Raw genomic sequence first — 12,804 nt, 5'->3', positions numbered from 1 at the left:
TTTTCAGTTCAGGGCCTTGTGCTTCGGCCTATCCACAGCTCCTCAAGTTTTCATGAGCCTAATGAGGAACGTGGCAAGATGGCTACATCTAAAAGGGATAAGCATATCACTCTATCCAGACGATTGGCTCATAAGAGCAAAATCAGAAAATCATGGCTTGAAGGATCTGGAGACTACACTGGAACTTATACAATCACTCGGACTGCTCGTAAACCTCGAGAAATTACAAATGATCCCCAGACAGAACATGGTCTATCTGGGGATTCAGATGGATTCTCGGGGTTTTCGAGTTATTCCATCGCAAGAGAGAATTGCTCGAGGCTTGGAAAAAGTCTCGAACTTCTTAGGGAAAGAACGAAGCTCAGTGAGGGAATGACTCAGCCTTTTGGGTACCCTTTCCTCGTTGGAGCAGTTAGTTTCCCTAGGGAGATTGAACCTCAGACCTCTGCAGTTCTACCTGAGGAGAATGTGGAATCAGAAGACAGGAGAACTGTCAGATTCGTTTCCCATTCAACAGGAGATAAAGTCTCACCTGAAGTGGTGGTTAACCCTCTTGAGAAGAAACGAAGGAGCGTCCCTCTCGATTCGGAACCCTCTCCTAGTGTTGTTTTCCGACGCCTCGGAAACAGGATGGGGAGCAACATTGGGTCCAAAAGAAGTGTCGGGCACCTGGACAAAGGAACAGGTAGCATTGCATATCAATGCGAAGGAACTTCTGGCTATCCATCTAGCCCTGAAGTACTTCGAATCGGAAGTCAGAGGAGTGGTAGTTCAAGTCAACTCGGACAATACCACGGCTCTGGCTTACATCCGAAAACGGGGGCACTCACTCTTTCTCACTTTCTCACTTTACGAGACGGAGGAACGGGGCATAATACTCCGATCAAGATTTGTACAAGGAGTATGAAATGTGAGAGCAGACAGGTTGAGCAGGAAGAACCAGGCCCTTCCAACAGAGTGGACACTCCACTCAGAAGTCTGCCAAGAACTCTGGTCCCTCTGGGGGAAACCGCAGATAGACCTGTTTGCCACGTTCCTCTCCAGGAGGATGGACAACTTCTGCTCATTGGAAGAAGATCCCAGAGCCATAGCGGTCGATGCTCTCCTCATGGATTGGTCAGGCATAGATGCTTACGCCTCTCCCCCATTCAAGTTGCTGGGGGAAGTGCTAAGGAAGTTTGTGGCATTGAAGGGAACAAAACTAACTCTCATTGCTCCCTTTTGGCCTGCCTGAAACTGGTTCACAGAGGTACTGGAATGGACGGTGGACTTCCCCAGATTTCTTCCCGAAAGGACAGATCTGCTCAAACAACCCCACTTCGAGAGGTTCCACAAAAACCTCCCCGCTCTCTCCCTGACTGCCTTTCGACTATCGAAAGACTGGTCAGAACGAGAGGCTTTTCTAGGAAAGCTGCGAGCGCAATCGCTAGAGCCCACAGGTCCTCTACCCTGCAGGTCTATCAATCGAAGTAGGAAGTCTTCCGTAGATGGTGTAGGTCGAAGAAGCTGTCCTCATCCAGTACCTCTGTGACCGACATCGCCGACTTTCTTCTCCTCTTAAGGGAAGAATCTAAGCTGGCTGTTTCCACTATAAAAGGATATAGGAGCATGCTGTCAGCTGTATTCAGGAACAGAGGCCTGAATATAGAAGAGAATAAGGATCTTCATGATCTCATTAGGTCTTTCGAGACTACCAAATTGAGATCTTCTCTCCCTCCGAGTTGGAACCTGGATGTAGTCCTCAAGTTCTTGACTTCAGACAGGTTCGAACCCCCAGATAAAAGCTCGTTTAGAGATCTTACGAGAAAGTGCATATTCCTATTGGCCCTCGCAACTGCCAAGAGGGTCAGTGAATTGCATGCTTTGGATTCTCGGGTGGGATTTAAAGAAGATTCTCCAGTGCTTTCTTTTCAACATCTTTTCCTGGCGAAGAACGAGAACCCTTCTAAACCTTGGCCTAGAAGTTTCGAAGTCAAGGGACTCTTTCCTCTCGTAGGTAGAGAGTTGGAAAGGTCTCTCTGCCTAGTCAGAGCGCTGAAGTTTTATCTTAAAAAGAAGACTCAACTTCAGGGATGTCACCAGAGTCTCTGGTGTGCAGTAAGAAACCCCAAGAGACCTATGTCAAAGAACGCACTGGCGTTCTTTGTCAGGAATGTAATAACAGAAGCTCACATGAAGTGCCAAGAGAACTCCTTAAAGCTGGTTAGGGTTAAAGCTCATGAAGTTTGTGCAGTTGCAACTTCCCTATTTTTTAGCAAGAATATGTCTATGAAGGACATTTTAGCGGTGACGTATTGGAGATGCAACTCAGTCTTTGTGTCCCATTACTTAAAGGATGTAAAAGTAACATACGAAAAATGTTTTTCTCTTGGGCCTTACGTATCAGCGGATACTGTGTTGGGAAAGGGAGCTGATACTGATCCTTAAATAATATTATTTGTTTTTGTTCTTTACTGATGTTTTTGTAACAAATTTGGTGTTGAGTTTTAGGGTTGTTTGAAAGGATGTTGGGGATGGCTCCTTTCAATCTTAGTACTAACCCCAGTGTTAGGATCAGGTGATCGGGATCAGTATCGTGCTCCTTGATAATGCCATTAGGCAAGGTGTTTTGTCATTTAAGTGGATAGGACCCCGTTGACAAAGATCCTAAGGTTCTGTCAAGTAAGTGGATAAGACCCCATTGAACAGACCAACAAGAACTCTTAGCAGGAGGTCACTACCTCGCTGAGGCTCTTGAAGCCATGCAGGCTCCTAGGCAGTAGCCATGAAGTCTTTCGCTAACACAGGTAGGAACCAAGGTTTTTTATTTTTATTACCTACAACGTATGTTGTTTACCTGTCTATTCAGTAAATAGCCGTCTCTTACCCTCCGCCAAAGGTGCCAATCAGCTAAGTATATATCTGACAGGGAAGTTGAATGTATAAAAATGTTGTCATGATACAATAAAGTTTTATACATACTTACCTGGAGGGCAGATATATTACGATTAAATGGGCCAAAACCCAGCCTCCCCTCAGGAGACAGGTGGAAGAGAAAATCTGAATTAGAAAACGGGAATGGTTCCTATTCCTGCCACCCAGCGGCAGGGCGGTAGATCACCTGTAGCGTGTGCCGCGAAATTCGAATTTCTGTCGGGGACGACAGAGTCTATAGCTAAGTATATATCTGCCAGGTAAGTATGTATAAAACTTTATTGTATCATGACAATAACATTTTTCGACAAATTGTTATTTTTAAGAGGTACGCTTGCCTCCCTCTTATTACTTGGGTCCAGAGGTCTGACCATTGATCCTGCGGTACATACCCCGATCATTGGACAGAGGCTAGGATCCCTCCCTCTGCTCTTACGACCAGGGAGGGAACCAAGGTGGACGAACACCAGTCTGTTCATTGACTCAGATTCCTCCCACCAAGAAGTGAATCTTCCTATTGTTAAAGGACCGATGGTTTGTATTCGTATCGGAACAAATAACAATTTGTCAAAAATTGTATTTTTCCTAACTATACAAACCTGAGGTCCTTTACACATAGTCCCACCTCATGCCACCCCTCACTCTTGTGTTTTTTCCTGGGCCTAAAGCAAAGTGAATCTTCACCTCCCAGTTGCGCCGTGCGCTGACTGTCGGACAAGCAGTTAACTACCGAACTCCCTTGTACGAAGCTTACGACCGGTTCCAGCTGCCGTAAGTTACATTCCTATTGTTAAAGGACCTCAGGTTTGTTTAGTTAGGAAAAATACAATTTTCGACAAATTGTTATTTTTCTATCATTTCGGTCGAGTTAAAGTTGACCAAAGGACAAATTTTTTCTATATCATTATTTATATGAAAATATTTCAAAACTTATAAAAGCTACAACCATGGGTTGTTTATTGTTGTATTCTACATGAAATTGCGCATATTTTCATATATAAAACTTTATGTAACGGCTAATTTAAAATGGTGCAAACATTACGACAATCGACCAAAAAAATTTATGATTTTTTCGGAATAGTTACCACGCAGACGTAAGGAAAATTTTTTTTTTTTTTCATAAATTCACCATAAATCGAAAAAATGTTGTGCTAGAGACTCCCAATTTGTTGCAAAATAAAGGTAAATGATTGAATATTACTAGAATGTAAGAGTTTTAGCTGACAATTGCGTTTTTTGACCATTTTGGTTGAGCAAAGTTGACCGAAGGTTAATATTTTGGTACTTATCGTTATTTATATGAAAATATTTCAAAACTGATAAAAGCTTCAACCATGGGTTATTTTTTTTTGTATTCTACATAAAATTGTGCACATTTCCATATATAAAACTTTATGTAACGGCTGATTTAAAATGGTGCAAACATTATGACAATCGGACGAAAAAATTTAAATTTTTTCGGAAGAGTTACCACGCGGACGTAAGGAAAAAGTTTTTTCATAAATTCCCCATAAATCAAAGTATTGTGCTAGAGACTTCCAATTTGTTGCAAAATGAAGGTAAATGATTGAATATTACTAGAATACTATAAAAGTTTTAGCTTACAATTGGGTTTTTTTTACCATTTCGGTAGAGTCAAAGTTGACCGAAGCTTGAAATTTTGGCACTTATCATTTTTATATGAAAATATTTCAAAACTGATAAAGGCTACAACCATGAGTTGTTTTTTGCTGTATTCTACATGAAATTGCGCACATTTTCATATATAATACTCCATGTAACGGCTAATATAAAATGGTGCAAAAATTTTGTCAAAGTGACAGAATAATTTCTGAGATGTGTCACTGATGCTTTTTAGTGCGAGAAGAAAGAAATTCACGCTTGCGCGCCTGGTAACAATTGTTAACAAAATAATGCCTTTATCCATGAGCTCAGAATAATTTCTGAGATGTGTCACTGATGCTTTTTAGTGCGAGAAGAAAGAAATTCACGCTTGCGCGCCTGGTAACAATTGTTAACAAAATAATGCCTTGATCCATGAGCTCCCAACATCCCCCAAGGCGCATGATTAAAAAGTTTTCGCCTAGTAGGCCTATAACTATTTTTCCGCGAATTTAAAATAAACTTTTCGTCGACGTACCATACGTCCAATCGGCACCCGACAGACAATTTTCGTCTACGTTTAATAAGTCCAATCGGCGTTAAAGGGTTAATTTCCTGTATCTATATTGTAACAGTATTTAATCTTAACATTGGATTGTCTCTCCTTTACAGAAAGGATGTACGTAATGCAGTAGAAGTTGCCGGGAAAGCTCAACCAGGTTGGGATAAGCGAAGTGGTTTTAATCGTTCTCAGATACTGTTTTACTGGGCAGAGAACCTAGAGCAAAGACGACAGGAATTTATTGATCATCTGACATTAATTGGCCATTCTAAAGAGAAAGCTGAAATAGAATTTGATGCCGCAATTGCAAGATTATTCCATTGGGCTGCTTTCTGTGATAAATATGGTGGTGCTGTTCAGGAAACCCAACTATATGGCACTGTTTTGAGGCTTCATGAACCTTTGGGAATAATTGGCATAGCATGTCCTGATACCTTCCCCCTGCTTGGATTTGTTTCCCTTGTGGCTCCAGCCATTGCACGTGGCAATGCTATTGTGGCAGTGCCGAGTGAAAAAAATCCTACAATTGCATTAGCATTATACCAGGTCAGTGTGTTATATATGTTTATTTAATACTTTAGTACCTTTTGAGGAACATAGGCGTACGATAATTAGCGAAAATTGATGGTTTTTTTGTTTCTTAATTGAGTCAGAAGAAATTCTTAAAATAAGGATACAGTGAAATTAAAAAGTATTGGTTACAGTAATCTTCTGGGATATAACTAGTTTCAAACTGAGGTTGTAAATTGAAGATCAAAACTAGTGAGTTCAGATCTGTAGCCTTTTTTAGCTTGCCCCATTGCGTAGCTTAGTGAGTAAAATCTATGAAATCCAAATAGCAAGAATAAACAGTTTTAGAAAGAGTTAAAAAATCTTTGAAAACCACATAAATATTGAACTTGATTAGCAAAATTTAATCGAGGCATTCATTTTGACGCTGTTATAATTGGGCTATCATTATCAATAACCACCACACAAGCTTTCAATAAACCAGTCATAGAGTAACGTAGATTAAATGTAACTATTCAAACACAAGAACTCGTTATAATTAACAAAAACTAGAGTTGGAACCATGTAATAGCATAAAGCAACTTTTTAAGTATGCACATTGATCACATCACAGTTTTATATATCTTAGCTTGCAATTTTTGGTTACAGAAATTATAAAAAAAAAAAAGTTTACATATGTACATAGGTAGAAAAAGTGAAGTAAATTATGAACAATGAAAGTGTACAAGAAGTGTGTGTTGTATGCACATTCCTTGTACCATCCTTTTCAGAGTTAATTTTTATCACTCATTAGGTATAATACATAGGCAAGGTAGTCCTCGACTGCTTACAGCATCTGTAGTATAAAAAAATTTTCATAAATATACAAAACTTTTCTATATTAGTACAAAACAATAAGCAATTGTAAATAATTTTATGTTAATTTGGAAGTTTATTTTGGTGATAAAGATTAAAATTCAGAGCCCAATGAATGTTGTGTAAGCAATATTTATTAAGAGACTGTCATAGAATATTTTTTCAGTCGATATAACGAGAGCATCATATTGCTTTGAAGTTTATTAAAAGGCTTTGTACATGATTAATTTAATTCTAGTGTCAGTACTCTATGGGGAGCAGATTTTTCAGTTGAAAATTGTATTTTTTTTTTAAAGTGTCAAAGTGGAATTTTTGGCTGAAATTTGTCTTTTTTTTTTTTCCTGTTATGAATATTGTAACAATTCTGTATCCCAAAAGTTACAGATTTTCACTTCATACCCTGTCAGCCCCAAATAGGTCCCAGCTGCATTACTAATTTTTTCAGGGTTTCCCTTGAATGTTTTCCTATCTAGCCACCCAGTTTAATACTTGCTAAAATTTTGCCCTTACGTATTTCAAAATACATCATCTCGGCTAACACAGTGTAAGTGTAAAAAGTGCAACTTTGGTATGGTTAAGCTCATACTTTATATATAAAGGAAGCTAGTGTGCAAAATCTCTCTCTCTCTCTCTCTCTCTCTCTCTCTCTCTCTCTACTCCCTCTCCTCTATTCTCTCTCTCTCTCTCTCTCTCTCTCTATCTCTCTCTCTCCTCTCTCTCTCTCTCTCTCACAACTAAGATTCAATTTGAATTTGGTATCATAGTATGAAAATGCATAAAATTTCCAGTCTGTTTTTATTGATTTTTTTTTCTGGGATATTTTCTAGATTCTTGAAACTTCAGATCTTCCTGGAGGGGTTGTGAATATTCTTACTGGCTGCCGAGATCACATCACAAAATATCTGGCAGAACATCAAGACATCCAATCAGTGTGGTATGTGAGATTTTTACAGTACTGTATTTGTAACAATTTTTTTTTTAAACTTTGTAACCTTTTAAAGCTGTAGGACAATTTTCTCCTTTAAAGCAATCTAATTTTACAAGCCAAACAGGTATGTTCAAAGCACACTTTGTAGAGAAATGACAGGAGGATGACAAGGTGAATCTTCACCATGAAACAAAATAGGTTAAAATGGTAAAAACATGTGAAAATAGCAAAACTGTTAATGGTAATCCAGTAACTGAATTTAGGCAAAGCAATAAGTGAATGTTGAATTTAAGAAAAAAGAAAGTTAAAAGCAACAAGCCATTCTGTGGATAAATGTAATTTTCTACTTTCTTTGGATCCCATGAAGTTTGTTTTGAGTAGGTTTACTAACTAACCTCTAAGCTTCACTACAAGAAATTTAGTAGTCAGATCGTTAAAAGCTTGATGTGTTCAGTATATAAAAACAAGGGTGGAGACAATACAAGTGGTTATGGGAGACCCAAAACCCATGTGAGAGAAAGTATATGTTATGAGGTCTACTGCAAGATTATAAATGGTTGTTCTTCCAGTCTACTCCCACATGCAGAGGTAGACAAATGGAGAGTGCCAGGCATATGACATTGCATATGACAGAGCTATGACTGCAGGAAATGGATCATGATATCCCGACTGGGGTCTTAGAAGTGAATGTAGCCACACTTGTAGAGGTTCTGAGAGTTATAAGGAAGGTTAATTACCAGAACCGAGACGTATTGAAACTCAGATCTTTAGATTACAGATTTTTTTACCCATTAAGGCCACTATGAATATATTTACAGGTACCTACTCTGTTTCATATTTAAAAATTTTGAACAGTACAGTAGAATTTTGATACATGTCAGTTTCCAAGAGAAACTCTGCTCATGTCTTTAGTCTCAGTTTCTGTAATGGCTTTATCAGTATTTTTATCTTTGTAATATTGTCCTATTCATTGTAATAATTGACACTTGGCTTCATTTATTTCATCATAATAATTGACACTGAGGTTCATTTTTAAGAAAAAGGAAGTGAGATTCTCACTCTGGAATATAATTAAGATTACAGATTATCCTGGTAGGTTTTGTAGATCATGACACAGGCAGGTACATTCATATCTGTACTAAGTAAACTGTTTTCCTGCTCTTCAAGTACATGAATGTATCTGCTGCACGGTATACACAAAAGTATATACATAGTAAAGAAATATATTTTATAAGTTGAAAATATGAAGACTGCTGAAAAAATTTAGACCAAAAGGTGGTACAAATTACCTGTAACAATTGAAATAATTTTATAATCATGGGGTAGCAGTTTTCCAGAATTAAAAAAGAAACACCAATACTAATATATACTGTGCATTGTTCATTAACATAGTTATGTAGATGAACCATTTAAGTGTATGACATAGTAGAATAAATGTGGGTGATAGGCATTAGTGGTTTTGCTTTTTTGCAGGCAAAAATGCCTTGGAACTTATGCAGCTTTTTTTATGTGGGATTTCCCTGACATTTTTTTCTTCTAAGATTCAAAGGGTAGTTGAAGAGTAGTAATCGGCTAATTGTACAATTAGCCAAATTTTTCTAGAAAGTAGGTTACAGATTTCTTTTGAATCAAAACTGTCATATTTACTATAATTGCTTTTGTGATTCTATTATTTTACAGGTATTTTGGAAGTCTTGAAGGATCAAAGTTTGTTGAACACACATCAGCTGTAAATGTAAAACGAACCTGGGTGAATTATGGATTGGATCGTGATTGGTTGGATACCCAGCAAGGACAAGGAGAAGAATTTCTGTACCATTGTACTCAGGCAAAGAATATATGGCTGACAATGGGTGATATATTTGCGAATTGAAAGATTGAATAAACCAATTTCTTTATAAGTCATGGTAAGGTGATTTATCATAGTTTTTGAATATGTAATGTTTGTCCTATCTGAAATATTTAATTAAATACTTCAGTATTTAAACATTTAGTATTGGGATGGTTACATGGAAGCCATAACTTTTGGGTGGGAGATTTTGAAGATCTCAGAACCTTGTTAAAAGATATGTATTTACAATCAGAAGGTATACTAAAGAATTCATTGTCCATCTTTACATAAAAAATGTCTTGCTTTTCAACTTAAAACAAAATTTGATAACAAAAAATTTGAAAAATATGATGGCTTCAAGGATTATCATAAAAAAAATAGTCATTCAAACCTCTATAAATGAGCTACCTATTATTCCCTCCCAAAATTTATCCACAGGAATGGTATCAGTTTGCATAAAACTGTCAAAAGCCAAAATTCCAGTTTTAACTATTACAAATGGAAAAATTTCATACCTATTTCATTTAGTTTCTTAGCTTCTGGGATGAAAAGTAAAAAAATATTGTGACATAGTTTTGCATGTTATGTTTTAGGTGTGCATATGGTTTGCAGCGTATTCTTATAAAATTCATGAATATTCAACCCTACTGTAGTACTTTGTAAGCTTGAAAGTTTTGTACACATGGAAAAATTAGAGAGTTTTGTGAGCAGGACATAAAACTGAGAAAGTAAGTAAATTAATTGGTTTATGAACTTCTGTACTGTAGTGTTTTATTTTTCCTTTGACCTTACTCTGGGAAAAGGTAGAAGTGAAGTATTATACTAATGTATTTTGTAACTTTTTCATTTGAATTAAACGAAGGTAGTGATGAAGCATGAAGTACTGTAGTATTTTTTGTATTGTCTTGATTATTTTGAGTAGACTATGGTAAAGGAGTTAATGTAATTTTTATCCATTGATGGTAAGTTTCTTGATCTTTGATTCTCAGTTTAAGGTTGGCCTTTAATGGTTTATTTTGTGTGGATTAGTGTGCATTGCTTCAGTAACATTTCATCGTGGTAAGGGTTTATTAAATGATGTAGGTAACAGATACAAAGATTTAATATTAAAAGTAAGGAAGCTGCATAAGGATGTGGTTTGCAAAGGCCTGAAAATAAACTTGGAGATAACCGCGTGAAATGGTTTGAACATGTGAGGATCAGTTTCTTAAAAATAATAGATATAATACTACCATTACAAAGACTAGTATAGTATTAAAATCCAGAAAATCACGGGAATGGTAATAGGTGAAGATTAAGATCAGAGAGGAATTTGAGTAGGAAATGAACAAGCTGAAGGTAAGTGGTGAGAATTAAATTAATGCTTAACCCATATGGGAAACATGGAGTATAAAAATGTCAGTGATTAATGATGAAAGACTGAATCCATATGGATTTTTAAGGTGCTAAAGAAACTATTATTTGGAAAGTTAAAAACTTGGGGCAGATGGATAGGATCATAAGGTGTTTGGAAATTTTTGAACTGTATGATGAACTGAAGAAATATGTGATGCTTTCTTTCATAAAGAATCACATAGAATACTGTTCAGTCCTCTGTCTACTCTTCTATAGATCTAGACAGTACACATGAATTATTTGTTTTTAGCAGTGACAACTCGGACAAATATATGAAAAATAACTAGAGCTAGTGAAAAGTAAAAGGCTGAAAGAAATGCAAATGTGGCTGAAGTATTTCATATAAATTTTAGTACTGTTTATGGTGCACTTTGCATGATCATTAGCTGTTAACCCCCTCCTGTCAGTTCATATCTTTGTAGTTGAATTGGTTTTTGCTTTTAATACCCTCGCATTATATTCTTTGCAAAGTAAACAATCCCTATGGGATAAATGGCTACATTTTAGTTATGTCTTTAGGTAAAACCTTCCTAATAACTATGATAGTAGAGCAATATGTACTTCATCATGTAAAATGTAACTGTAATATACAGTTGCCTCTTCAATTTTGTAGGCACTCAGGACCATAGGTGCCATCCCTGCTTTTGATGGAAAATCCACAAAGAATTTTGGTCCCCAAGATTGTAGTGTTTGAGTATTTCATGGACCAGACTACTAGAAACTAGTGTTTTCAGTGATTCAGTGCTGGGACACTAAACTTGTAAAACCTAATAATGCAACTACAGTTATTGGTAATAAATATACGTATAGGTTAACATTGCAGACTACTAGTGGTTTCTTCTAAGAAAAAAAAAAAAAAGTTTCAAACCACAATTAACAAATCCCTGTTTCCAGCAGCATACAGATAGTAGTTTCATTTCTTGTACATACCTAACAAATATTGTAGTTTTTTGTGTTTTTTAATTACAAGAATTAATGCATAATTTATTATATTAAAAAATTTGCTTTATGACAATGTACCTCTGCCTCAGGGATTTGAACAGCTGACCATAAAGCTATGGAGGAAATAAAAGGTGGAAATCAGTTTTAACTGCACTTGAATTGGTTTTACCCTCTTCCTGCTCTAAGCAGTGAGTACTCATTTAATTTTTGTCATCAAATGGCTTGAGGTGAAGTATGCTATAAGCAGACAGCCTAATGTGGAAAATAGACTGGCAAATATCCTCCCAAGGTCTATGAACTGATGACGTGTGAGTTACCAGGTCAGTACTATGTCCAATCAATACCATCATATGTGCTACAACATACTTTGAATCTTGGCTGGCCAATTGGATACATACAGATGCTTTTACCCCTTCCCCACCCTACCAGTGTGATTAACTTCTCCTCACCACATGGCTTGAGGTAGAATATACTTTATTTGCAGGCAGTCTTGCCTAGAAATAGATAAGGTAAAGCTGCTTCATAGGTATTTGATCTGCTGACATTTGAGTTGCTGAGCCAACACTATCCACTGAAACACACACAATAAAAAGTTAAATCAGATATTGTTCTGTACGTACTTAAAATAATAGCAGGCCTACTGTAACCATATGTACGGTTTATCCCTTACCCATTGCCAGTGAATAGACTAAATTCTCCCCTCCAAGTGAAGGATGCATTATAAGCAGGTAGCTGTGTTGGAGAATAGATAAGACATGGACAAAACTATACTGTGATACCTTTGTGATTGAATAGATAGTGTTTTGTCTTGTAACACAGGTCAGTGGTGCAAGTCCTCAAGAGGAGGTTTTGAATTTTAAGCTTTCCCCCAGCAATTTTAGTTGCTTATTTTACATAGTTCATCTTGGGCCACTTGAACGAGGATGTAAAGATGTATCCAACTTGATGGATTGACTACTCCAAACTTCTTCAGTTAGAGTCCCTCTTGAGCTCTTTCTCTTCCAGAGATGATCCTTTTATCAGATGCCTCAAGAAGGAAGAGGTTGGGGCATGCACTTGCAAGGAGAGTTCATTTCAGGGACCTGGATGCTGAACTTTCACATATCAGCATCCTAGAGATCCAGGCAGTATGGTTGGCACTGCAGCCCTTTTAGGCCACCCTACAAGACACTTGGTGGTGGATGTCATGAGTAGCACAATCATGGAAATGTGAGCCAGGTGCATCCCAAGAAAGAAGAACATCCTGACAGATCAGCTGAGCCTGCA

At 37.1% G+C, this 12,804-nt stretch overlaps 1 protein-coding gene across 1 annotated transcript in view; it reads left to right on the top strand.

Annotated features, from left to right (window-relative positions):
* Positions 1-9,962, top strand: part of LOC135213522 (aldehyde dehydrogenase family 16 member A1-like) — a 61,418-nt gene extending 51,456 nt beyond the window's left edge. The window contains exons 5-7 of the mRNA XM_064247438.1: positions 5,188-5,623; positions 7,270-7,376; positions 9,051-9,962. Of these exons, the coding sequence (XP_064103508.1) occupies positions 5,188-5,623; positions 7,270-7,376; positions 9,051-9,243 (736 nt within the window). The 3' untranslated portion in view covers positions 9,244-9,962. The remainder of the gene's footprint in view (positions 1-5,187; positions 5,624-7,269; positions 7,377-9,050) is intronic.
* Positions 9,963-12,804: the final 2,842 nt, after the last annotated feature.

This window comes from Macrobrachium nipponense, chromosome 43 (assembly GCF_015104395.2).
Source record: "Macrobrachium nipponense isolate FS-2020 chromosome 43, ASM1510439v2, whole genome shotgun sequence".
NCBI classification, from domain to species: Eukaryota; Metazoa; Arthropoda; class Malacostraca; order Decapoda; family Palaemonidae; genus Macrobrachium; species Macrobrachium nipponense.
The sequence above is the reverse complement of the archived record's forward strand: the minus strand, read 5'-3'. Positions and strand labels throughout refer to the sequence as shown.